This window comes from Saimiri boliviensis, chromosome 13, assembly GCF_048565385.1.
Source record: "Saimiri boliviensis isolate mSaiBol1 chromosome 13, mSaiBol1.pri, whole genome shotgun sequence".
NCBI classification, from domain to species: Eukaryota; Metazoa; Chordata; class Mammalia; order Primates; family Cebidae; genus Saimiri; species Saimiri boliviensis.
Window position 1 is genome coordinate 9,587,032 of NC_133461.1, and position 25,955 is coordinate 9,612,986.

Genomic DNA, 25,955 nt, shown 5'->3' on the forward strand with positions numbered 1-25,955 from the left:
GCTTTGTTTGTAGTGTTATTCCATAGGCTTTTGTTCCTTGGGTTAGTTTTAAATTTTTCCCCATATGTGATACATGTACTTTAGTATTTATGACAAGTGATAACTTTGAGTTTATATAAAAAGATTTTTGTGTTTAGCACTTCTTGTCTTGATATTAGTGGAAACTGGGATGAGAGAGTAATTTGAAAAAGCATTTTCCACGTATTTGTAGTTTTAACAATAGTAACACAGACTACAGAAAATAAGACCAGAAAGTGTGGAAAGCCCTGGTTAAAAAAAGATCAAGAAAAACTCTGTTAAAGAGTATTCCTTCAATATTGTTAACATTCAAAAATATACTGTATAGTTTTTGTATGCACTGTATTGGGGGGCAATGGAAAAAAAATTTTTTTAAAGTAGCAACTAAAGATTGTTACAGTGATAGCTACCACTTCACTATCTCTCTGTGTGTGTGTGTGTGTGTGTGTGTGTGTGTGTTTGTTTCCCAGTGAGAATATAGGATAAAATTTGTCTGCAAGTTGTTAAATACTTAAAATTTGTCTGCAAGTTGTTAAATTGAATATATAAGCAATTACAGTTTTGGCTTTGGTAACTTTTGTGTGTGCCTGTGTGCATGCATATAAAATTTGTGTGTGTGTATACAAAAATGTTTTTATTACAAATGTAATATGTGAATATATGTTTATTAAAAAGAAGCTCATGTTCTCTAGAAATATATGGAGTATATTATAATGTTGTTTCTTTTATATTTGCCATTAATAGTTTAAGGTTAGAAATTTTTTATTGATAGAAAAATGTTCATGTTGCAAGTCATATTTTACACATGAGCTTGTGGAGGATTATAAACATTTGAAGGTGATAAATTTGGAAGAGTCAATGACATAATATAAAGAAGACAGTTTGCCACGTTTAAATATAAGGATTCATTTGTACACCTAAAATTCTAGTAGTTTTCGGAGTCAGAACTGGTTCACGTAATTCTTTTTTTATACTTTTGTTTTTTATATTACAGAAGTTAAAATATGCTTTTTACTTAAACATTTTTAAATTGGACATATGTATATAAAGTAAAAAGTTTCATTCTCTAATGTCAGCCTCAGGTCTACCTATTTTTAATAGTCTGAAAGTTGTGTGGATATCAGTTCTGTGTACTTTAAAATATGTTTTTAAAACTTCAAAGTTTTTTTTTAACTTTTAGTAACTTTTTTTTTTTTTTGCTCTGCAGATATTAAAATGCATGCTGTGGTGAAAAAGTTACACTTAACTGACAAAATAATTGAGTATTTAAATGAATGTGTGGGTCAAGAAGGCAAGGTAAGGCTGATGTGCTTCTAGGCATTGTTTTACCGGTTGTTTTTATTAATCTGATCTGAAATTGAACTGAGCAGAATTTGGATGAGTACTTGGATTTTAAATCCTAAGTAACACCTCGTATCTCATTCATTGTTTAAAATTCTAAAAGTGGAGTCTCTATAAAGGAAAACGAATCTTAAAATTTCCATAAGATAGGTAAGCAGAAGTATACACAAAACTTACTTTCAGTGGAAAGTAATTCTCAGTATTTACATACATTTTAGTTTCACATAATTTTGATGAAAAAGCATAAAATTTAGAGTAAGATAATACAGTTATGTTTGATCTCACCTGATAATTTGCTAAAATAAAATAGCTGTGTTTTCCCTCCTGGACCAGGTTGTGGAATGTTTGGTACAGCCATGCCTGACACTCTTGAGGAAGCTTTTATGTGGCGATCCCGTCATGCGTGTTTCCCTCTCACAACAGTCTTCTGTTTTGACGCTGTTATTCAGAGGTAAATAAAAGAAAATCTGCTAATAAGATTATTCTTCAGTTTTAAGTGTTCCTTCTTTAATTGTAAGTCACATTTGCATTTACTAATAGAACAACAGCATTTATTAGTGAACACACTACTAAAAACTAATCACAATGAAAAACGTTTAATATTTTTGTGGAAATTGTTTTATAATCCTGTTACTGAGTGGACCCTAGAGCTGAGAAAAGCTCAAACCTCTGATTGTTCTTTGCACCTTGATGTAGATGTCATCTGGTGCTCAGATAGTAAACTATTACCTATAAAGAGAGACAGTTGCAGCTGCTGTTATTACTGTCTTCTTTCTAATATCTCTTTCATCTTTCTTGTTTTGATTGTACCTTTGGATCTTGTACATTTTGTGTGATTATTTCATTTGACAGGCATTAAGAGTATAGACTCAACTTGTGTGGGTGGACACTAGACCATCCTAAATGACTCTGAGCCTAAATTTATTACATTCTATAAAGTGTGGGTTTTAAAAACCCATTTTAATTTGATTCTAATGTAGTAAGGCGTTAGATGAACACACTTCATATATTTTTGTCCTGCTTTTCTTCTCTGTTTTTTTTTTTTTTTCTTCTCAATGGAGACCCTTGGTAATATTTTGTACTATTTTCTTTCTTAGAGGTTTAGACCACTGCTTATTTTAGTATTCTACAAGAGTCATGTTGACCAAGTATCTGAATGTGCTTCATCTTGTCTGTTATCAGGCATATAGGAGATAAATGAGATTTATGTTCAAAATATGTTGTTAGAAATAGTCGTTTTATTTTAGAATATTTTTTTCCTATTGGCTTCTGCTTGCCAAGGGTAAGATGCAGTTTATTTAAGTAGCAGCAGTAAAACTAGGTAAAGTTCTAAACAGATTCAGTGTGTTTAGACTCATAACGTTTTGAGTAGGCTGTAACATTTTTATAAGTTTGTATGGACTGATCATCTCAAAGAGCAATAGTTACGAATTTTTAGTTTTGTTTAATCCTGTTAATAATTATCTTCTTATTAACCTCATTCAGTTGAATTTAGTTCCTAGTTTACCTTTTCATTTATAATTTTTATTTAAATTATTCAAGCATGGAACTTATTATGAACACCTACTGGATTCAAAGACATATTCCAAGGCAACATAGTCTATACCCTTTTCAGTATTTCAGTTTTTCTATTTCATTGCTGTTTGTGGAAATTACTTTCAATGAGTCTGAGAATGAATATAGTATCTCCCATTAATGGATTTAGTTTCAGGAAAAGTTACATTTATTTATTTATTTATGTATTTTTGAGACAGAGTTTTACTCTTGTCACCCAGGCTGGAGTGCGGTGGCGCCATCTCAGCTTACTGCAACCTCTGCCTCCTGGGTTCAAGCATTTCTCCTGCCTCAGCCTCCTGAGTAGCTGGGATTATAGGCGCCGGCCACCATGCCCAGGTTATTTTTGTTGTTTTTAATAGAGGCTGGGTTTCTCCATGTTGTCCAGGCTGGTCTTGAACTCCTGACCTCAGGTGATCTACCCGCCTTGGTCTCCCAAAGTGCTGGGATTACATGCTTGAGCCACCGTGCCTAGCTGAAAAATTAATTTTTAACCAGCTGCTTAACCAAGAAAATCCGTTTCTCAGCAAACATTTATTAAGCACATGCTATGTGCTAGGTACAGTGCTAGGCTTTTGGGTTATATCAATGAGCATAGTAAATGATCCTCATGGAGCTTACAGTAGAGTTGGAGATGTTGACAAGTAAATATACAATACAGCACAGTAATACTTTTAGTTGGGGATTCCTGATGCCAGGGGACATTTTGGTCAGATTGGTTGGTGAAAAGTAGCAGATATTGTTTCTAGGAAATGTGGCATCTGAGATGGAATTCCAGAAATGAATAGGGAGTCAAACAGACAGGATCAACTTCGAGATAGAGGGAGCCATCATTATGTGTATGAGAGTTGGATGTGTTTGAGATGGAGTTGGCTGGATTTGGGGAGTGTGGAGTGAAGGGAAATGATGGGATGAGGCGGGGGGCAAGTTCGTGCAGGGCCTGGGGGGTCTTATTAAACAGCAGTGAGGAGCCATCTAAGGTTGTTCAACAGGGGAGTATGTGTTTCAGGAAGATTATTTCTGTAGCATGGATAATGGATCAAAGGAGTACAGTAATTAAATAACTTCTCAGATAACATTGCTTGAATCATGAACTTTATGTTATGACAGACTTCTATACTGTATTTCAGTGTTAGAAATTAACTTAGAAATAATTTACTATACCATCTCAGTGTGAGGTCTAGAGAGATTTAGCAACTTGGCCAAGGCTATAACCAGAAAATCATTATTGGGTTATTTATTTTTGCTACTGAGAAAGAATCCAAACTTCCTTACATTTGTTTGCTTTTGTTTTAAATAATCAGAGACCTATACATCCTTATTGTAAAAATTCAGGCGCTATAGAACTATCTAAATTCTAAAAGTTTTCATTTTCTTCTCTTTCTCAATTTCCCCAAAGAAGACTGTACTGGTTATCATTAGGAATGTATTATTCCGAATGATCTTTTCTACAGACACGTGTAGTTTTCATTCTGTATATTACAGTATTGTGTTACTTCCTTTTTTCAACTGGAAATTTAACTTGATTATCTTTCCATAGTATTTCAAGTGAGTATATATTCTTCAAAAACTCTTAAAAACTACTGCATTGGTGTTTCAGAATTTCAGTTTGCTGTATTACTGGGTATTTGTTTCAGATTTTTCACCATGACAGTAATCATGTTGTGTGATCATCTTTGTGCATACAGTATAATTGGAATTCCTAGGTCAAAGAGATTTTATAAGATAATAGATAAGCTCCTTTCCAAATCACTCTCACTGAAGGTGTTTAAAAATACTTATTTTCGTTATAACTTTGCCAACACTGAATATGTCGCATTAAATTTTTTTTAATCTTGTAGGTGAAAATATATTATTGTTTTATTTTCTTATTTTAGTTTTAGTGAAGTTGATTATCTTTTCATGTATATTCAAATTTCTTAATCTGTGAATTACCTATTTTCCTGTTGTATTTAATTTCTTTTCAGTGACTTGTAGGGTTTTTTATTATAAGATAGACACAATCTTTATATTTGATTTTATGTGATTAATATTTTCTTTCAACTTTTCTATCCTTTTAAATGTATTTATTGTATCTTTAACCTTAAATAAACAATATTTTATGGAAATATATAGAGCTTTTCTGTTATGGCAGTTGGGCAGTTTTTTTTTTTATCATATTCTAAAAGTAGAACTTTCTCTAGTTCCAGACTGAAAACATATGCTCCTATACTTTTTCTGTTTCAAGTGTTGTTTAAAAAAATTAAATTTTAAATTAGACAAATACATTGCTGTAATTTCTTATTTATTTGAAAATGTTATGGTTTATTGATATGACATGTCTATTCTATTCTAAGTCAATTTTTACGTGTTCTCTGTTTCTTTACTTTTTGGTTGATTGCTATTTTTAATCATGCCAATTACATAAGGATGATTTTCTTTTCCTGCAGTTAGGAAAAATGTCTTCTCTCAAAACTTATTTCTTATTGCTGCTTCCCTGAATTTGCTGTCTATTATGTTGTTAGTCCTGTGCGATAAGTACATCGTAAGTCTTCGTTTAGAATTTCATAGGTTTCAAGCATTGAGAAGTTGTAGCATTGAGATCATTACAGAATTGGAAACTGAGACTTAATGTTAAAGAACTTGACGAGGCCACTTAGCTAAGTAGTAAGTGGTAGAGCTAGCGTTATGTCTATTAGTTCAGAGCACTTCCCTTTTCCATCATCTTGTCGTAATAAACAAACAGGAACCCAAACGACGACACAGCCCAAGTGTAACATTTTAAAGTCAAATCCAAGTTCTTTGATCACATGTTTGTAGTAAAGGGCAAAAGTTATAAGATCTCTTGGTGAGAAACTTTAGCTAGAATTACATGACTCAGCATAATCCTAGAGGGTGTATCAGTTTGTTTCTCTACCTAAAGTAGACAGTGTCTAGCGAGTGTATCTGCAGGTGTGGTTCTTGGACCAGAAGCATCTGCATCCTCTGAGAACTTATTAGAAATGCACATCACAGGCTCTACCCTAAGCCTATCCAGTCAGAAACTGTTTTAACAAACCCTCCAGGTGATTCTTGTACATCCAAAAGTTTGAGATGAGAGTCTGGGTTTTAGTGATGTCACCTTATCTGGGTTAACATTGCATTTCTTTTCTCTTCAAATTAAAGATATTTTAAATTTGAAGTTCATTCTTTATAGAAGTACAAATATTTCATAAAGTTGTGCTTCTTTTTGTTCAGTTTCCTTAATATTTCATGAAGATTGTACTGTTGTGACTGAGGTTGGAGCACTATTTTGTCTTCTGTTATTTGATGAAGTATCAAGAATGGATATGTGGTGAGATATAAGAATTTATTTTTTTTTACACTTAATAACTATCTCAGGTATCTGATGCAGTCTTACAGCAACGCATGGAAATTTCTGATTTATGAGGCTTATGCTTTCCATGCTAGACATATGTGGTATGAATTTTGTTTTGAATAAGCAGTATTCAAAAGCTAATTGGCTCAAAATATCACTCTGAAATTTTATTTTTAAACATTATTAAGTATAAAATTTAAAATTACAGTGATTTTTGTCTTTAAATCTACATTTTTAGTGCATTCCTTCAACCATTTGTTTTTTTCTTAATATTTAATTATTTTTTAAAAACTGGGAAGATGTTTAGGACGATAGAATATGATTAGCACTGATCTTGAGCAGGATCCATGAGAGGAGACACACAAAGGTCACCTGCCAGTACCACTGCTGCATTCATGAATCATGTTACTTGGAATTTTTTTTTTTAAGCCTAATTTACTCTTAGGAAGTAGCAAACATGTTGTTACTATACTAAATGATAGGCTCAGTTGCAATGTTTGATTTTACTTGCAGTCAAGTAAGTGAGGTTAAGTTAAATTTGTTAGACAAAACTTGATCTACTCAGTTGTTTCTTTATTTTTGTTTTTGTTTTGTTTTTTTTTTATAAAATAGGTCTGTTAATCCTCCCAGTAAACCTTCTTTGCCATCAGTCTTCAGTTTGCCTGTTTCAGTTTTTAGAAGGTAAAGAATTTATTTCTCTGATTTTCTTGAAGGATGAAATGTTATTATAGAAAGGGAAATCAAAATCTATAGTTTCTCACAATTTTAATTTAGCATTTAAATCCCATAACTTGGGCTTTCATGGTTCCTTCATGATGGTGCTTTGAAGATTTCAGTAAGTATATCTCCATGCCACCAATTTTTTATTTTGATATCATTCAAATTTACAGGAAAGTTGAAAGAACTGTACAGTGCATACCTATATGTCGTTCAGCCTAAGGTCATTAATTATTAGCATAAGAGTCTATTTGCTTTCTCTCTCCTAATATATATTTTTATTTATATTTAATTCTTTCCTGCCCACCAATTGGAAATAAGTTTCAGACATAAATTTACTTCCTTCCTATATATTCTAGCATGAACATCCTCAAATTAAGGGTGTTATTTTATATACCTGCTGCAATGTGATCATATCTAACAAGATTAAAAATAATTCTATAATATGATGTGGTTTCTCTGGTTATCTCCAAGTATCTTTTATATATATCTTTTCATAATGCAATATCCAGTCAAGGTCCTGCATTGTGTTTGATTTTCATGTCTCTTTAGATTTTTTAAAAAAGTAAATTGTCTTAGTGACATATGGCATACATAAAGTACATAAAGTATGTAAGTCATAAGGGTACAGTCACTGAATTTTTCTGAGCAAACATACCCGTTTAGCTCATACAGATTAAGATATAGACTATTACTAACAGACGGAAATCCTTTTTATGCTTGCTCATTACCTTCTACCACCCCAAAATGTAATCTTATTTTAATTTCTGTTGCTATACATTATTTTCGCTGGTTTTTGAACTTTAAAAATAGAGTGCATTATTATGTTGGCTTTTTACTCAACTTGGAGAGATTTGTCCATGTTGTTGCATGAAGCAATAGTTGGTTCGTTTTCATTGCTGTGTAGTATTCTGTGTAAGAATATACAGCACTTTTATTTACCATTCTGTTTGTGGACATTTGATTTGTTTTCTGTTTTGGGCTATTAATATTATTATACTGCTAAGAACGTTCTTGAACTTGTGCATTGTTGGAATATAGGATATTTATGTTTAGCTTTGGTAGATACTAGATACTACCAAACAGTATTACAAAGTGGTTGTGCTGATTTATATTCCCATCAGCAGTATAAAATTACTGGCTGCCCCACATCCTCACCAGCTTTTGGTATTTTCATTACCAGTCTTAATGGTGTTTAGGTTTGGCTAAATAATAAAACTCACTGGACTGCAGTAGTCCTGCTTAGAATGAGATCACATTTGTGGGTACTAGGAGCTGTCCTGGCTTAGAAGCCTCATGTCCCAAATAGATAATATGTTTTCTAGTAAGTGTGTTGTAGGCATAGTTTCCAGGTTGCTTATAAGAGCCATAGCACTCAAGATTACCGAGAGCTGTGCCATCCCATCATGCGCTTATAGTTTATTCCTGGATGTCCCAGTCCAGATGTGGGGAGTAATTTGCATCATAAGGAAAGCAGCTTAATAAATTATTGACATTCCATACCTATCTGATTTTACCGGGTAAAGGGACAGAGAGAGTTAGCTCAAGATCACATTTGTCCATAAAGAGGAAAAAGGGTTTTATTACTCATTTACTCACAGTAATGTTGTCATTTTAAAAATTGTTGCCCATCTGATGGATGTATAGTGGTATCTCGGTGGTCATGATGTATTACCCTTTGCTTTTTATTATTTTCTTTTTTCTATGTTCTTCAGACTTGCTTTGTTGTTTGTTTTCTGACTTACTGGAGGATTGACCATTGATTATTAGCTGCTTTTTCATTTAATGCTCTCAATGTTCCTAAGTATGGCTTTTGGTATAGTCCACAAATTTAGTATGCCATATTTTATTATTTAGTTCGAAATACTTTCTGATTTCATTGTGATTTTTTTTTTTCATTGATCCAAGGGTTGTTTAGTGTTATTGGGGATAATTAGTGAAGATTTAGTGTATTAGGTTTTCTAGTTATTTTATTATTAATATTCAGCTTAATGTTGACATTAGAAAATATTTTCTGATTTTAATTCTTTGGAGTTTGTTGAATTTTACTTTATGGCCCAGCATATGGTCAACTTTTAAGAATGTTCCATGTGTACTTGAAAATAATAAATAATATATATGTAGTAACTACTACATTGGATACATTGTTCTATAAGTATCAAAATATATCGTTTATTAATAGTGTTCAAATTTTCCCTGTGTCTACTTTATAGTATGTGTGTGAAGTTCCTTCAGGTAGCAGAGAGGCATGTTAAAATCTCCACTATGACATTGTCAATTCTGGCTATTTGTATTTTGAGGCTATGTAATTTAGTTTGTATATGTGCTTCTGGTGGGTTGTCTCTATCATTATGAAATTACCTCTTTATTTCTAGCAGTGCTTCATTATATAGAATTCACTTTACCTATTACTACTATAGCTTTACCAGCTTTTATTTGGTTAGTAGTTAGCATGATTTGTATTTTCCCATCCTTGTAGTTTTAGCTGTTCTGTGTCCTTAAATTTAAGGTTTTTTTTTGTTTGTTTTGTTTTTTCAAAGAAGTATGTTTTTGGTCCAATCTGACAATATTTACAGTTTAGATGGAATATTTTAATGCATTTTACATTTACTGGGATTACTAATTTTTTGAATACAGATTATTAGCTTGTTATTTTCTATTTGTCCATTGTGGTGTTTTTCTTTCTTTTTTTTCTCTGGCTTTTCTTGATTAATTTTTAAAATTAGTCCAGTTTTTTCAGCTGTTAACTTGTAGTTATGCATACATTAAGTATTCTATTCTACTCTATTCTATTCTATTCTATTCTATTCATTTGTAGCGATTGGGATCTTGCCTTGTTGCCCAGGTTAGTGTTGAACTCCTAGCTTCAAATAGTTCTCCCACCTCAGCCTCCCAAAAGGGTTGGGATTACAGGTATGAGTCACCATGCCCAGCCAAGTATTCTTCTATATACATTATTTCTGTATATTCTTTTATATAGATGACTATAATTTTTATAATCAAGACATTATAATTTACTTCCTTGACTGCAAGCTAGTATTTTTTACCACATTCCAGACAATTCAAGGACCTTAGATTGCATTAACTCCATTTATTTGCTCTCTTTTTTTTTCCTCCTATGTAAATTCTATACGTATTTTAAATTTTAAAAGATGTTATTATCATTATTTTATGCAATAAATACTCATTTAGATTTGTATGTATTGGTTATTTCTGTTATCTTTTATTCCTTTTTTGTTTTTTCTGCCTCCATCTGAGAATTTTTTTTTTGAAGAGGTTTTTATTATTTAATGTAGTACCCTTACATTAGAAATGATTTTTGCCCAGTTTTCTTCTTAATCTAAACCTTTTTTCTGTTTTAAACAATGTTTTCACTAGGCATAGAATTCTAGGTTGGCAGTTGGAGTCCATTTTTGGTTGGAGTGTTGGCTGTCAGTTTGATTGCTGCTTCTTTGAAGGAACTGTGTTCCCCATTCCTTTAGGAGTTCCTCCAACTATTCCACAGCACTTTGCTTGCTTGCTTATTTATTTGGAGGAAATTATTTTTATAGATACACAATATTAAATATTTATGGAGTACATGACATTTTGATATAAGCTTACAATGTATAATGATAAAATCAGTAATTAAGATGTCCATTATCAGCCGGGCACGGTGGCTCAAGCCTGTAATCCCAGCACTTTGGGAGGCCGAGGCGGGTGGATCACAAGGTCAAGAGATCGAGACCATCCTGGTCAACATAGTGAAACCCCGTCTCTACTAAAAATACAAAAAATTAGCTGGGCGTGGTGGCGTGTGCCTGTAATCCCAGCTACTCAGGAGGCTGAGACAGGAGAATTGCCTGAACCCAGGAGGTGGAGGTTGCGGTGAGCTGAGATCGTGCCATTGCACTCCAGCCTGGGTAACAAGAGCGAAACTCCGGCTCAAAAAAAAAAAAAAAAAAAAAAAAAAAAGATGTCCATTACCTCTAACATTTATCGATTCTCTGTATTAGGAACGTTTCAGATCTGCTCTTATAGTTATTTTGAAATATACAACAAATTACTATTAACTATTGTTACCCTATTGTGCTACTGAACACTATAACTTATTCCTTCTATTCCTTCTATCTAGATTTTTATGTGCCCATTAGCCATCCCTTCTTGATTCTGCTCTTCCCCACCACTCTTTACAGCCTGGGGTAATCATCATTCTACTCTTCATCTCCATGAGCTCAATTTTTTTTTTTTTTTTTAAGCTCTCACATATAAAGGAGAACATGTGATATTTGTTTTTCTGTGCCTGGATTATTTCAGTTAACATAATGACTTCCAGTTCCATCTATCCATGTTGTTGCATATGACAGGATTTTATTCTTTTTTACGTCAGAATCATATTCCATTGTGTATGTATACCACATTTTTTTTTTTAATCTGTTCATCTATTGTTAGACTCTTAGGTAGATTCCATATTTTGATTATTGTGATAGTGCTGCAATAAACATGGGAATGTAAATATCTCTTTGACATACTGATTTTCTTTCTTTTGGATATATACCCAGCAGTGGGATTGCTGGATCATATGTAGGTTCTGTTTTTAGTTTTTTCTGAGGAACTCCATACTGTTTCCAATAGTGGCTATACTAATTTGCATTTCCCCTAACAGTATATGAGCATTCTCCTTCCTCCACATCCTTGCCAGCATCTGTTAGTTTTTTGTCTTTTTGATAAAAGCCTTTTCAATCAGGGTGAGATGATATTTCATTGTAGTTTATCAGTATTTCTCTGATTATTGGTAATGTTGAACATTTTTTCATATAACTGTTGGTCATTTATATGTCTTCATTTAAGAAGTGTCTATTCAGATCTTTTGCCCAGTTTTTAATTGGATTATTATAATTTTGTGTTAGTTGTTAAAATTCATTATATATTTTGGTTGTTAATCTCTTGTCAGTTGAATAGTTTGCAGATATTTTCTCAGACTATAAGGGACTCTTCACTTTGTTGACTGTTTCCTTTGCTATGCAGAAGCTTTTTAGCTTGATGTGATTATTTTTGCTTTGCTTGCCTGTTTATTTTGTTATTTGCTTGCCACTTGTTTATTTTTGCTTTGCTTGCCTGTGTTTTTGAGGTCTTACTCAATAAATCTTTGCCCAGGCCAATGTCCTGACGCATTTCTCTAATGTTTTCTTCTAGTAGTTTCATGGTTTCAGGTCTCACATTTAAGTCTGTAATTTGATTTTTGTATGTGGTGAGAGATAGAGGTCTAGTTTTATTTTTCTGCCAGTTTTCTGAGTACCATTTGTTGAAGAGACAGTTCTTTCCCCAAAGTATGCTCTTGGTGCTTTTGTTGAAAGTTGACTAAATGTGCGGATTTATTTCTGGGTTCTTTATTCTGTTTCATTGGTCTATGTGTCTGCTTTTATGCTAGTATCATGCTGTTTTGGTTACTATAGCTTTGTAGCATAATTCAAAGTCTGGCAGTGTGATGGCTCCATCTTTGTTCTTTTTGCTCAGGATTCTTTTGGCTATTTAGGATTATGTTTTGTTCAATATACATTTTTTTAAATTTCTTTTTGTTCCTTCTAGGATGCAAATTTACATGCAAATGTCAGATTATTTCGCCATGTTAAAGGAAAAATGAGACAAAGTGTACATGCATGTGTCTTTATGATAGAACAAAATTAACTTTGGTGTAAGAGATATTGCTATTGATATTTGGTTCAAGAGATACTGCTGTTGAATCTGTTTTTATTTCTAAACATATATCTTGGTTCTTGTTGAATTTATTGATGATGAAACTGTGTTCTCAGTTGAAAATAATAAGTTTGAATTCAGTCCCTTAGCGACCTCTGTGATCATAGGCAATTCATTTGTCAGCTTTAAGCCTCATTTTGATCATTTGTAAAATAGGTATTATAGTGCCATATGTGTAACTGTGAATGAGTGATACATAATAAGCAGTGTTTGGCATAAAGTAGATACCAGTGTTTTAGCTGAACACCTTTTATGTTAGGTTCACTATATTCATGGGCCCTGACTTCAAGGAGCATTAGTTATCTCCAGAACAACTGTAATATAGCATAGAATGGGGTAAGTTCTCAAGGAAGGGTTTAAGTATTCTGGGGAATTTAGAGGAGATGGAAAGATTAATGAAATACTGTGTAAATTATGATAACTGTTTAAAATAGGGACTAAGAGAAATATTTGCATTATTGTGGGTTGGGAGGCATTGAACTAGCCCTCATTTGTGGCTCATCTTTTTGAGTAGCATTTAAGAATTTGAAAGTTTGTAATTGTTTTTACATTTCCTTTAGGTATCATCTACCTGTTCATGTAATCGGACACCATGCTGTGAGTCCTTACTCCATAGTTTTGCCCTTATCTGCTGATTGTTTGGCCTTGAAGCCGGTGTCAGATATGCTGAAAATAGCTTGGAACCTGTCATGGTATCATGGGAGTGATAATCTGTTGAAGCAAATGAACTCTGAAACTAAAACACAAGAGTAAGCTCTCATATTAGTTGAAAAAGTATTTGCAATTAATTAATTGTAATTAATTAGTTAGGTTTTACTTTTTCCTTAGGTCCAGTAACTTTTCCCTTGATGTCATCTGATTCTGCCTTTTAACAGTTGTAATTTTTATTTTTAAAGATTACATGTATTTATTACTTTTCACAATCTATCATAAAAGAAAATTTTAAATGAAAAAACATTTTACTCTTTGCTCTTTTAGAGATTATTTAAACTGTGATTTGTTCATAGATGTGAATCACTAGGAAAAGGATTCTGGATTAGAATAAAATCTCAGTAAGTATATGCATAAGTGTTATTACTGTGATAGTGATTACTTTTGAGTATCTTAATATGCTAATCTGTCAGTCTTATGTGAATAAAATTTTTTTTTTTTTGAGGAGGAAAAGTCGGTATAAACATTTGGTATGCCAATGTAAAATTCTGATTTTGACAGATACATATCAGTTTTCTTTTCACTGTAAGTCAATCTTTTATTAAAAGAAAATGAAGATAAAACAACTTTTGGGAGAGTTTATAATAGAAATAAATGTGAGTTTTTATTTAAATAGCTTTATGTTCCTCTTTCTTTTTTTCTTTATGTCTAGATTTTTGGATACAATGAAGTTATCCGCAGAGGACATCCTCACTCTGAAGATAACACACGTGGCTAGTGGGCTGCAGGACTGCCTCCATTCCATTGCTGAGGCTGCAACCCACAGAGAAGTTAGGGCCGCTGTCACTAGGATGAGTTTTTATCTTCTGAATGACAGATTGTCTTTAAAGGGTGGCCCTGGTTCGTGTGGGGCTACCTTGAAGTCCTTGGCTTGGCACACCGCACTGAACAGGTCAGTGTGAGGTCAAGTCTGCCAGTTTCAAAGACCTGGATTGTATTGTATTGTATTCATCTCCAGTTCTTTGAAGATAAGAGTCTATACCCTTACTGTTGCTATCATAGAAAAACTCCAGGATTTTTATCATCTGTAATAGCCAAAGATAGATTTTTAATTTAGTCATTGCATTGTTGAGGGGATTATTAATAAACTTACAACAGTTTATTATCCTTAGAAAACTTTACCTCACAAAAGTAAATCATTAGGATAAGACATGGATGAAACAAGTTGAATGTTTATTTCTGTCCATATTATAAATGAGTTGAAACATCAGTGAATTAATTGGTTTGGTACACCTGCCACAGGCTGTTTTGTTTTGTTTTGCTTTTGTTTTGTTCTTAGGTAAATTGTATCATTTTTCTTTTTACTCTGAATTTCACAAAGTTGATTGCCACGTGGAAGTTCTTTATAGCAGTTATTGAGAAGGCTCTAGCTTGTCAGTTTAACATGATTAGATCGTAGCAGATGGCTGCATTTGCTGATTATTTTAACAGTCCAACATTAATTTATGTGTATGTTTTTATATGTATATGCTAAGACACAAACATGCTGTTATAATCTAATATCATTTTGGAAACTTATTTTAAGAAAATAGGTGATAGTCATGATTTAGTAGGATTACCAGTTGTTAGAGGTATCTAGAATCTTCTTTCAGCTAGCTTCTGTTGTTTTGCCTGTTTAATGTCTCTCTACCCCTTTCCTAGTAAAAGTCCTATTGCTACTGTTTTTCACCATTTTTTACTGAACTATAGAATGATTAGTGAATTGGTTTTTCTGCTTTTAACCTTATGCCACTCATTTATGTTGCTTTCTGAATGATCCTTCTAAAATACATGTCACCTGTGGATTCTTTTCCATGGTATACTAGATATTAATAGAATTCAAATCCCTTTGCATGCTGTAGAAAGTTCTTTTTGATCTGCCACTTGCCTACCTTTTCAGTTTCATTTTCTGTGTCTCTAACATACATTGTGTTTCTATGAAGTACAAATATTGGGGTTTTTGGAAACTGCTGGATATTTTAGGGGATAAACTTCCATTCTATACCCCCTCACTTTTACATAGTTAACTCCCTGGCTGCTTTGTGAATATCTACTCCTCCTTGAGCTCCAAGGTGTTCTTCCTCTGTAACGTTTGTGGAATTGTAGTTACCATAATTGTCACGTGGCTTTCCTGCATTACTTCTACAGTGGTTTAAATATTTGTCTTCTCATATGCCTTGGGTTTATTATATTCCTTTTTATATCCCTCACCTATGGCATAAGTCATAGTATACAGTTGACTCCTAATAAACATAAAGTGGATGAGTTGGAGAGACCTTAGAGCTCATTCAGTCCAGCTGTGTACTTGGTGAATTCCCTTCTGGGTATCCCTGTCAAGTGGCTATGTGGCCTCAGCATGAATACCTCCTTTGAAGGATACTCATTCTGTTTCTGAGCTGTGATTATTAGTGAGTTTTTTGCTCTTTTGAATTGTACCTGGTCATTTCTACCTATTATTCTGTCCTTTAAACTCACAGAATAAATACTGTCTTCACATGTGACAACTCTTCATTTAAACATAACCATAATTTCTTCTCTATTCCCCCCACCCTGCTTTAAATGGTTTGGTGTTGTAGATATACTTTAAAAGCCACAGTGTCCAGACTTCTCATTTGTTTCTGCCATTTTACAAGAGTATTGTGTTTCTTAGGACTCTCCCTGAGATCTGGACATGACTTACATAGGGTGTGGTACTGTGGCATGGGGTGAACAGGAAGAAAGGGACTACTGTCTGTCTTTTCCAACTGCTTTTCCGTCATTCAGCAAACATTTGTTGATCACTTACGAGGTATCACTCTTGTAGGAAATGTAGCAGTCAGCAAAATTGATAGGGTCCTGCTTTCATGGAACGTGCAATTAAGACAGCTAAAAGTATAATCAAAAATAGGAATGCTTCTAAGCAGACTATTATGAAAGTCTGTTAGAGGAGTACCTTCTCTCTCTTCAGTAAAGAGGAAGTGATTCAGAGAATGAAGCTTAAGCCAAGGCATAACAGGTAGAAGGATGTTAAAAGTCTATGGGATTGGAAGCAGAAAAGATGCCAGGCTCACAGAGAAACAAATACCACATGATCTCTCTTATATATGCAATCTAAAAAAGTCTAATTCATAGAAGTAGAGAGTAGAATTGTTACCAGAGGCAAGTGGCAGGGGATGTGGGTAGAGTAAGGGGAGGAGAAATGAAGAAAGGGTAGAGAAATGTTGCTGAAAGGGCCCAAAATTGCAGTTAGACAAGAGGAATAAGTTCTGGTGATCTAATACAGCATAATGACTCTAGTTAATAATAACAATGTGTATTTCAAAATAGCTAAAAGAATGGATGTTAAATGTTCTCACCACAAAAATAATATTTGCGGTGATGGGTATGTTAATTAGCCTGATTATGTCATTCCACAATGTATAAATGTGTCAGAACACCGCATTGTACCCTAAGGGTATATACAATTATTATTTCTTAAAAATAAAACAAATAAGTGGGATATAGTTTGGTGCATGTTATGTGGCAGAAATTTGATACTTTGAATCCATAAATGGGCTGGGCATGGTGGTGCATGCCTGTAGTCCCAGCACTTTGGTAGGCCAAGGTAGGACAGTCACCTGAGGTCAGGAGTTTGAGACCAGCCTGGTCAACATGGTGAAACCCTGTCTCTACAAAAAATGTAGAAAATAGCTGGGCCTAGTGGCGTGTACCTGTAATCCCATCTACTCAGGAGGCTGAGGCAGGAGAAGCACTTGAGCCCGGGAGGCGGAGGTTATAGTGAGCCGAGACTGCGCCATTGCACTCCAGCATGGGCAACAAGAGTGAAACTCTGTCTCAAAAAAAAAAAAAAAAGTCCATAAATGAATAACCACTTATGGACGATATTATTTCTTCTCTGGAGCAAAATGCCATATTCAATAAATATTATAAAAATTAAATTTAAAAAAATAAGCCAAATGGATAAGACTCCAAGTTAGGAAAGAGTGTCTTGTGTCTTCAGGAGTCATTGAAAAGAGGATAGTACACTTGGATTTAAAGGATATGAGGGTGGATATAAAATGATATCATGGAAGACTTCTTGTAATCCTTATGATTGTTAAATCATAGCTCTTCCAAATATCTGTGGTTGTTAAATTCATCTGTTCATTCCATTCTTTCAGAGTATTTTTCTAATCTCAGTTTTTATAATCTTACACTTGCTGTCCTATGCAGCTGAATGTCATTTTGGGGATGTGGGAATTTTAAATAAAAAATAATAATGAGACAAACACGACATTACTAAGAATTACAGCATTTATATATCCCTGGTGTTGGACTGCTTAGTTTAGTATTCACGTTTTAAAACTTGCTAGCTGTGTGACTGAAGAAACGACTTAACCGTATTTTTGCTTGAGTCTTCTTGTCTTTGAAATAAGAGGTACCCACTTCATACTGTTGTTATTAAGTTTGATAAAAATTCTGCTATTAGACCATAGGCTGGCACAAGGTTGGTGCTCAATAAATGCTGTGTATTATGATTAGTATTATTGTCACTCTTATTAACATTTTGATGCAATTGCTTTAGATTTATAAAAAATAAAACATTACAGATAAAATTGAATCTCATTGTATCTCTTCCTAATTGCCTTTTTAAAAAATGATTTTCCAGACTGCTCCCTTTTAAATAAAAGTTTGTCTATTAATCTTTCAGCTCACTTATACCAGTTTTTTTTTTTTTTTTTTTTTTAAAGAAATCTCAGAAAATTGGCTGATATCCTTTTACTCCAAACTTACACAGAAATTTCATCCTAGGTCTCCCTTCAGTGTTTCTCTTGCCTGTTAAAACTCTGGTAGCATCCTTGCAGGACCTTTTTTCTCTCACTTTATTACCTTATTCTCTTGTAGTACTGTTTTGAAGTACTAATTCTTCTTATCAGTGGAATATGGCATTCCCATTATGAAAAACCAAGTTTCATTGGACAGTTAGCGGAAGTATATTTCTCCTTGGTATTTTTTGGTACTTTTTCTGAATTTGTTATTTTTCCTTTTCTGATACTTGTCACTTCTAGTTATTTTAATTAGTTTCTTGTCCACATGTTTTTTCCTACTATAAGCTCAGGTTTTTGAAGGCAGATACCCAGTTTATTTCAACTTTGCCTTTTTCAAAGCATTTAGAACAGTATCTCATAAAATAGCATCCTCATAAGACACTTGTTAAAACCACATATCCATGATAAACAGTGGAAATATGTATTTTAAAGAACTAGAAACCATGATTATTGTCTTTTCATTATAGGTTTTTACAAGTGCTTCCTGCTTCCACTGAAGATGAGAAACTGCTAATAGATATCATACATTTTTTAAATAAATTAATAAAAGAACAAAGAAAAAATTATTCACTGGAACTTCTGAACTGGATTCTAGAATTACTTCTTAGACATGTAAGTGTTGTTAAAGAATTTGGATTTTAAATTTGAGAAGTAGCTTATTTGTAGAAATCATTAACATTATATTATGGAAAAGGATAATTTTTATATTGCCTGTGCTTGGTAAAGTAATCCTCATGTAATGAATAGCTCATAACAACATGGCTTTCCTGATATGATTGTGAATGCGTTTATTAAAATTCGATACAATGAATGGGACCTACAGTCTTGGTATTTAATAAAACCTGTTCTGCATATGAACTTTCTGCTTCAACTGTATTTTTTTCTTTTCTTTTCTTTTCTTTTTTTCTGTGATGGAGTCTTGCTCTGTCACCCAGGCTGGAGTGCAATGGCACTATCTGGGTTCACTGCAACCTCTGCCACCTGAGTTCAAGCGATTCTTCTGCCTCAGTCTCCTGATTAGCTGGGATTACAGGTATATGCCACTATGCCCGGCTAATTTTTGTGTTTCTCGTAGAGACGGGGTTTCACCATGTTGATCAGGCTGGTCTCGAACTCCTGACCTTGTGGTCTGCCCTCCTCAGCCTCCCAAAGTGCTGGGATTACTGCAATTGTTTTTTTTTTTTTTTTTTGAGATGGAGTTTCGCTCTTGTTACCCAGGCTGGAGTACAATGGCGTGATCTTGGCTCACTGCAGCCTCTGCCTCGTGGGTTCAAGCAATTCTGCCTCAGCCTCCTGAGTAGCTGGGACTACAGGTGTGCACCACCATGCCCAGCTAATTTTTGTATTTTTAGTATAGATGAAGTTTCACCATGCTGACCAGGATGGTCTCCATCTCTTGACCTCATGATCCACTTGCCTTGGCCTCCCAAAGTGCTGGGATTATAGGCTTGAGCCACCGTACCCGGCCTGCAATTGTGTTTTTAAGTAGGAATTTCAGTTCTGGTGACAGGAGACAGGGTGGATGTCCAGATAGGCATGTTGGGAGTTAGCTGAGGAAGCCAGATGGAGGTAGGAGGGGTATAGTGATGGTGAAGTTATAAAGAATGAGTAAAACTGCTCAGGCTTTCAGGGTTACTGGATTATTTACCCTTCTATCCCCGACTACTCTCAGATTTTTAGATCTTCTAAAAATTCTAAAATTTGTCTAAATTGCTACTCTAAAAATTTTAGCTATTCAGATTTATTATTCTGAGAAACTTGTGAAGAACCCAGGACGCCAGCTCCCTGTTGTTGGTCTCTCTGTTTATGTATTTATTTGCAAATATCATATGAATGTACTCAACTTAGCTAAGATAAACCTTTGCACAATTAAGAAAAAAATCCTAGAAAATAGGGCCTAAACTGATATAGGAGATAGTGGATCTTATAAGACAAATATGTTTCATTATATAGTAGTAATACATTTGCAAAACATAGAAATAATTTTTCTGTAAAAATATGAATTGATGTGTTGTTAGAAATGCTAATTGATATGAATGTGTTTATACAAAACATATTTAGATGTTTATTATTATCTTATTCTGTTTTCTGTTGCTTCTAACATAAGAAACTGGGTAATTTATAAAAAACAAAATTTAGTTCTTAACTGTTACGGAGTCTGGGAAGTCCAAGTTTGAGGGGACACATCTGAAATGAGTCTTCCTGCTAGTGGGGACTCTCTCAAGAGTCCTGAGGTGGTGCAGGGTATCATATGGTGGGAGGGCTGAGCATGCTAATGTGCTATCTCAGGTTTTTCTCTTCTTACAAAGCCACTAGTTCCCCTTCCATGATAACTCTTAATCCACTAATCCAAAATGGATTAGTGCATTCATGAGGCTAGGACCTTCGTGATCCAGTCACCTCTAAAGTCCCCACCTGTCAATACTTTCACTTTGGGGATTAAATTTCAACATGAATTTTGGAGGGAACATTCAAGCCATAGTAATTATCTTTTCCTTTATTGAAGACTGGTGAAAGTAGTTTTGTTCTGGGACTGTTTCGTTCATTATTACATACCCAGCATTTACTATAGTGCCTTACTCATAGTGAGCTCTCAATAAATACTTATTAACTCAGGAATAAGCTGTGAAGTTAATTATAAGAAGCACACATAACCTTACTTTTAAAACTTAAGATAGAACAAGAATGGAAATCATGTATTATGTTCAAAGTTACTTACATATGCAAGTATATTTATAGACTGAATTTCTAGAATTGTAATTGCTGAGTCAAATTGTCAAGGTGTGTGTGTATTGAGGTTTTGTGGTTTTATAACAGATAACTTATTTTGAATTAGATGGAGAGTTTTTCGTGTTTGGTCTTTTCGTGAATTGTCTCTTGATGTCCTTGCTAGTTTTCCTCTACTGTTGGGTTGTTGGTCTCCTTTCATTTCTTCTTTCCTATCTTCTTTCTTTTCCTCCCTTCCCTTCTCCCTTCCCTTTCCCCTTCACTTTTTCCTTTCCTTTTTCCTCTCTCCTGCCTTTCTGTCTCCTTGGAGCATGCTTTTATTCTGGTATCTGCAACTTTGACATTTTAGTGTAGAGATCTTTCACCTTTTGATTAAGTTTATTCCTAAATTTCCTAAAATCTTAAAATATTTTGGCAGCTATTTTAAATGGGATTGGGGGGGCGGATAGTGTATAGAAATGCTACTAATTTTTATATATTGATTTTGTATCCTGCAACTTTATTGAATTAATTTGTCAGATAGAAGTTTTCGTTAGAGTCTTTGGGTTTTTCTAGATTCAAGATTATCTTATCAGCATAGAGGGACAACTTAACTTGCTTTTTTTCTTTTTCTTTTTTTAATGTTTGAATATATTTTTTTAATTGAAGAAAATGGAGATAAAAAGACTGATTTTAATCCATAAATCAAAATATATCAAATTAATTTACTAGTTATCTGCATCTCCTTTTTTTATTACTGTAAGTTCTGGGGTTGTCGCATAAGTATACACTTGCCATGGTGGTTTGCTGCATCCATCTCCCCATCATCTACATTAGATATTTCTCTGAATGTTAGCCCTCCCCAATCCCCACACCCCCTGCTAGCCCTCCCATAACCCTCCTACCCCTGACAGGCTCCAGTGTGTGATGTTCCCCTCCCTGTGTCCATGTGTTCTCATTGTTCAACACCATTTGTGAGTGAGAACATGTGGTGTTTCTGTTCTTGTGTCTCAGTTTGCTGAGAATGATGGTTTCCAGCTTCATCCATGCCCCTGAAAAGAACATGAAGTCCTCCTTTTTTATGGCTGCATAGCGTTCCATGGTGTATATGTGCCACATTTTCTTTATCCGGTCTATCATTGATGGGCACTTGGGTTGGTTCCAAGTCTTTGCTATTGTAAACAGTGCTGCAATAAACATGTGTGCATGTGTCTTTATAATAGAATGATTTATAATCCTTTGGGTATATACCCAGTAATGGGATTGCTGGGTCAAATGGTATTTCTAGTTCTAGGTCCTTGAGAAATCCCTACACTGTCTTCCACAATGGTTGAAGTAATTTACACTCCCACCAAGCTGTAAAAGTGTTCCTATTTCTCCACATCCTCTCCAGCATCTGTTGTCTCCAGATTTTTTAATGATCGCCATTCTAACTGGTGTGAGGTGATATCTCAATGTAGTTTTGATTTGCATTTCTCTAATGACCAGTGATGCTGAGCTTTTTTTATACGTTTGTTGGCTGCATAAATGTCTTCTTTTGAAAAGTGTCTGATCATAACCTTTGCCCACTTTTTGATGGGGTTGTTTGTTTTTTTTCTTGCAAATTTGTTTAAGTTCTTTATTGATTCTGGTTATTAGCCCTTTATCAGGTAGGTAGGTTGCAAAACTTTTTTCCCATTCGGTTGGTTGCCAGTTCACTCTAATGACAGTTTCTTTTGCTATGCAGAAGCTCTTAAGTTTAATTAGATCTCATTTGTCTATTTTGGCTTTTGTTGCGATTGCTTTTGGTGTTTTAGTCATGAAATCCTTGCCTATGCCTATGTCCTGAATGGTATTGCCTAGGTTTTCTTCTAGGGTTTTTATGGTGTTAGGTTTTATGTTTAAATTTTTAATCCACCTGGAGTTAATTTTTGTGTAAGGTGTAAGGAACGGGTCCAGTTTTAGCTTTCTACATAAGTTCAGCTGGTTTTCCCAACATCATTTGTTAAATAGTAAATCCTTTCCCCACTGCTTGTTTTTGTCAGACTTGTCAAAGATTAGATGGTTGTAGATGTGTCGTGTTACTTCTGAAGCCAGTGTTCTGCCCCATTGGTCTGTATCTCTGTTTGGTTCCAGTACTATGCTGTTTTGAATACTGTAGCTTTGCAGTATAGCTTGAAGTCAGGTAATGTGATGCCTCCAGCTTTTTTTTTTTCCCCTTCTTAGGATTGTCTTAGCTATGTGGGCTCTTTTTTGGTTCCATATGAAGTTTAAGGAGTTTTTTTCCAATTCTATGAAGAAAGTCATTGGTAGCATTGAATCTATAAATTACTTTGGGCAGTATGGCCATTTTCATGATATTGATTCTTCCTAACCATGAGTATGGAATGTTTTTCCATCTGTTTGTAGCCTCTCATATTTCCTTGAGCAGTGGTTTCTAGTTCTCCTTGAAGAGATCCTTCACATCCCTTGTTATTTGTATTCCTAGGTATTTTATTCTCTTTGTAGCAATTGTGAATGGGAGTTCACTCATGATTTGGCTCTCTGTTTGTCTGTTATTGGTGTATAGGAATGCTTGTGACTTTTGCACATTGATTTTTTTTTGTCCTGAGACTTTGCTGAAGTTGCTTATCAACTTAGGGAGATTTGGGGCTCAGACAGTGGGGTTTTAAAAACATACAATCATGTCATCTGCAAACAGGGACACTTTGATGTCCTCTCTTCCTATTCGAATACACTTTATTTCTTTTTCTTGCCTGATGGCCCCAGCCAGAACTTCCAATCCCATGTTGAATAGGAGTGGTGAGAGAGGGCATCCTTGCCTTGTACCAGTTTTCAAAGGGAATGCTTCCAGTTTTTGCCCATTTGATGTGATATTGGCTGTGGATATATTATAAATAGCTTTTATTATTTTGAGATATGGTGAATGAGCTTTTTATTGTGCTCTTAGTTTCAGTTTGCTGGTATTTACTAGAGGATTTTTATATCTGTGTTTATCAGGGATATTAGCCTGTAATTTTCTTTTCTTGCAGTGCCCTTGTCTGGCTTTGGTAGCAGTGGAATCCTGCCGTCATAAAATGAGTTTGGAAGTATTCCTCTTCATTTGTTTTTAGAACAGTATATAGATTAGTATTAATGCTTCTTTAAATGTTTGGTAGAATTCAGAGTGAAGCCATCAATCGGGTCTTGGGATTTTCTTTTCTGAAAGACTTATTACTGATTTAATCTCATTGTCATCGGTCTATTCCGATTTTCTGTTTCTTCATGATTTAGTCTTGGTAGCTCCGTGTGTCTAGGATTTTTTTTTCCATTTGGTTGTCCAATTTGTTGGTGTGAAATTGTTCATAATTTTCTTATAATATCTTGTATTTCTCTGGTATCAGTTGTAATGTCTCCTCTTTTGCTTCTCATTTTATTTGTCTTCTTTTTTTAATTAGACTAGCAAAAGGTTTGTCAATTTTTTTTATCTCCACAATTTCAATTCTTGCTTCTGTTGATCTTTTCTATTGTTTTTCCAGTTTCTATTTCATTTGTATCTGCCCTGATCTTCATTATTTTCTTACTTTTTATTAAGTTTTGGCTTCATTTATTCTTTTTCTATTTCTTTGAGATTGTTTACTTGATATCTTTCTTTTTTGTTGTAAATGTTTACTGTTATGTATGTCCTTCTTAGACCTGCTCTGCTGCATTCCATAAGTTTTGGTTGGTTTTTTGTTCATTTTTGTTTGTTAAGACATTTTAAATTTTACCTTTTAGCTTTTTCTTTGATCCATTGTTTGTTCAGGAGTGTGCCGCTTAGTTTCTATGTATATGTTACTATTCCAGAATTCCATCTTTTGTTGACTTCTAGTTTTTTATTGTTATGATCAGAAACGATACTAAATATGACTTCAATCTTGTTACATTTGTTAAGATTCGTAACACCATACATTTAAATTACTGTTAATTTTGTAGTATGTCATACGTGTTGATATATATTTTATAATGTATTCATAGTTATGAAATTAAAATGAAATTCCTACAAGACTCTAGATGATTATACTATAATTTTAATGCAGTTTTTGAAAAGGATTTTTGGTACAATTACATTTACTTACTTGACTTTGTATCGTATTAAACCTTTCTTTGGAAAGCTTCTACTTTATCTCATATATTATCACCACAAGTGTTATAAGTAATAATACTTTTAAGATTGCACAAAAGTGAACTTAAGTATTCACTGTCAGGAGGGTTCACTCCCTAAATATTATGCTGCAAGATAAATTAATATGTGTTATAGAACTACCAATGTTTAAGATAAAGGGAACCTGAAAATAGAAAATGAAGTACCTTTTAAAGTTCATCCTTTTGAGTGAGTAAAATAAGTAAGAAATGATTTAAGAAGTTTGGTAAAATAACATTTCCAAGTAAATTGTTTTGAGTGTATGGACATACATGAAAAGATATACAATGGCTGTGGTTGCAAAAACAAAATTAGGCAGATATTAATGCCTGATTAGTCAGAAGAATGCTAAGAGGAAGTGAAAAGAAAAATCACCTAACTTCCTGAGGTAAGATTTCGGGAATTTTCTCTTGTGAAAATTTTTTCTATGTGTTTTATCAAGACATTCATTTATTATAAACATATTATAATTCTTAGGCAATTTACGATTTTTAAATATTTTTTATAGTTAATTTTTTATAATCTTTTAAAATATGATATTTTGTTAGTATATAACAATCTAGAAATGCCAATTTTGAATATCTTTCTTTTCAGAATCCATTTTCGATGGAAATTCATAATTCATAAATGTGAAGCTGTTAGTTTTTTTCTCTTTTGTGAAGCTCTGCAGAACTGTATAGTATACATATTTTCCTTGGCTGACTTTCCCATAACAGGCTTATGTGCACTCAGACTTTATTGAGGGCCTTGCACATCCTTTCGGCATAGCTTGCTGATGGATGTAAAATTGGATATGATGAGTGGTAACATTGTGTGCATAAAGAAAACGAGCCATCATTATAGAAATTGTTGCCTTTTAGAGGTCAACAGTGACAAAATAATGGCCCAAGTAGTTGGTTTAAAATTAGGATTGAATACTAATGTCTAA

At 33.8% G+C, this 25,955-nt stretch overlaps 1 protein-coding gene across 9 annotated transcripts in view; it reads left to right on the top strand.

The window, feature by feature from the left end:
- RTTN (rotatin) overlaps window positions 1-25,955 on the top strand; it is a 184,001-nt gene that overhangs the window by 52,810 nt on the left and 105,236 nt on the right. For all 9 annotated transcript variants that reach the window (XR_012513060.1, XR_012513061.1, XM_074383250.1 and 6 more), the window contains 7 exons: window positions 1,226-1,314; window positions 1,693-1,810; window positions 6,130-6,226; window positions 6,863-6,931; window positions 13,264-13,452; window positions 14,067-14,306; window positions 18,648-18,792. Coding sequence is in view for 7 of the 9 variants with exons in the window: in XM_074383250.1 (XP_074239351.1) it covers window positions 1,226-1,314; window positions 1,693-1,810; window positions 6,130-6,226; window positions 6,863-6,931; window positions 13,264-13,452; window positions 14,067-14,306; window positions 18,648-18,792 (947 nt within the window). In the remaining 2 variants the exon portion in view is untranslated. The remainder of the gene's footprint in view (window positions 1-1,225; window positions 1,315-1,692; window positions 1,811-6,129; window positions 6,227-6,862; window positions 6,932-13,263; window positions 13,453-14,066; window positions 14,307-18,647; window positions 18,793-25,955) is intronic.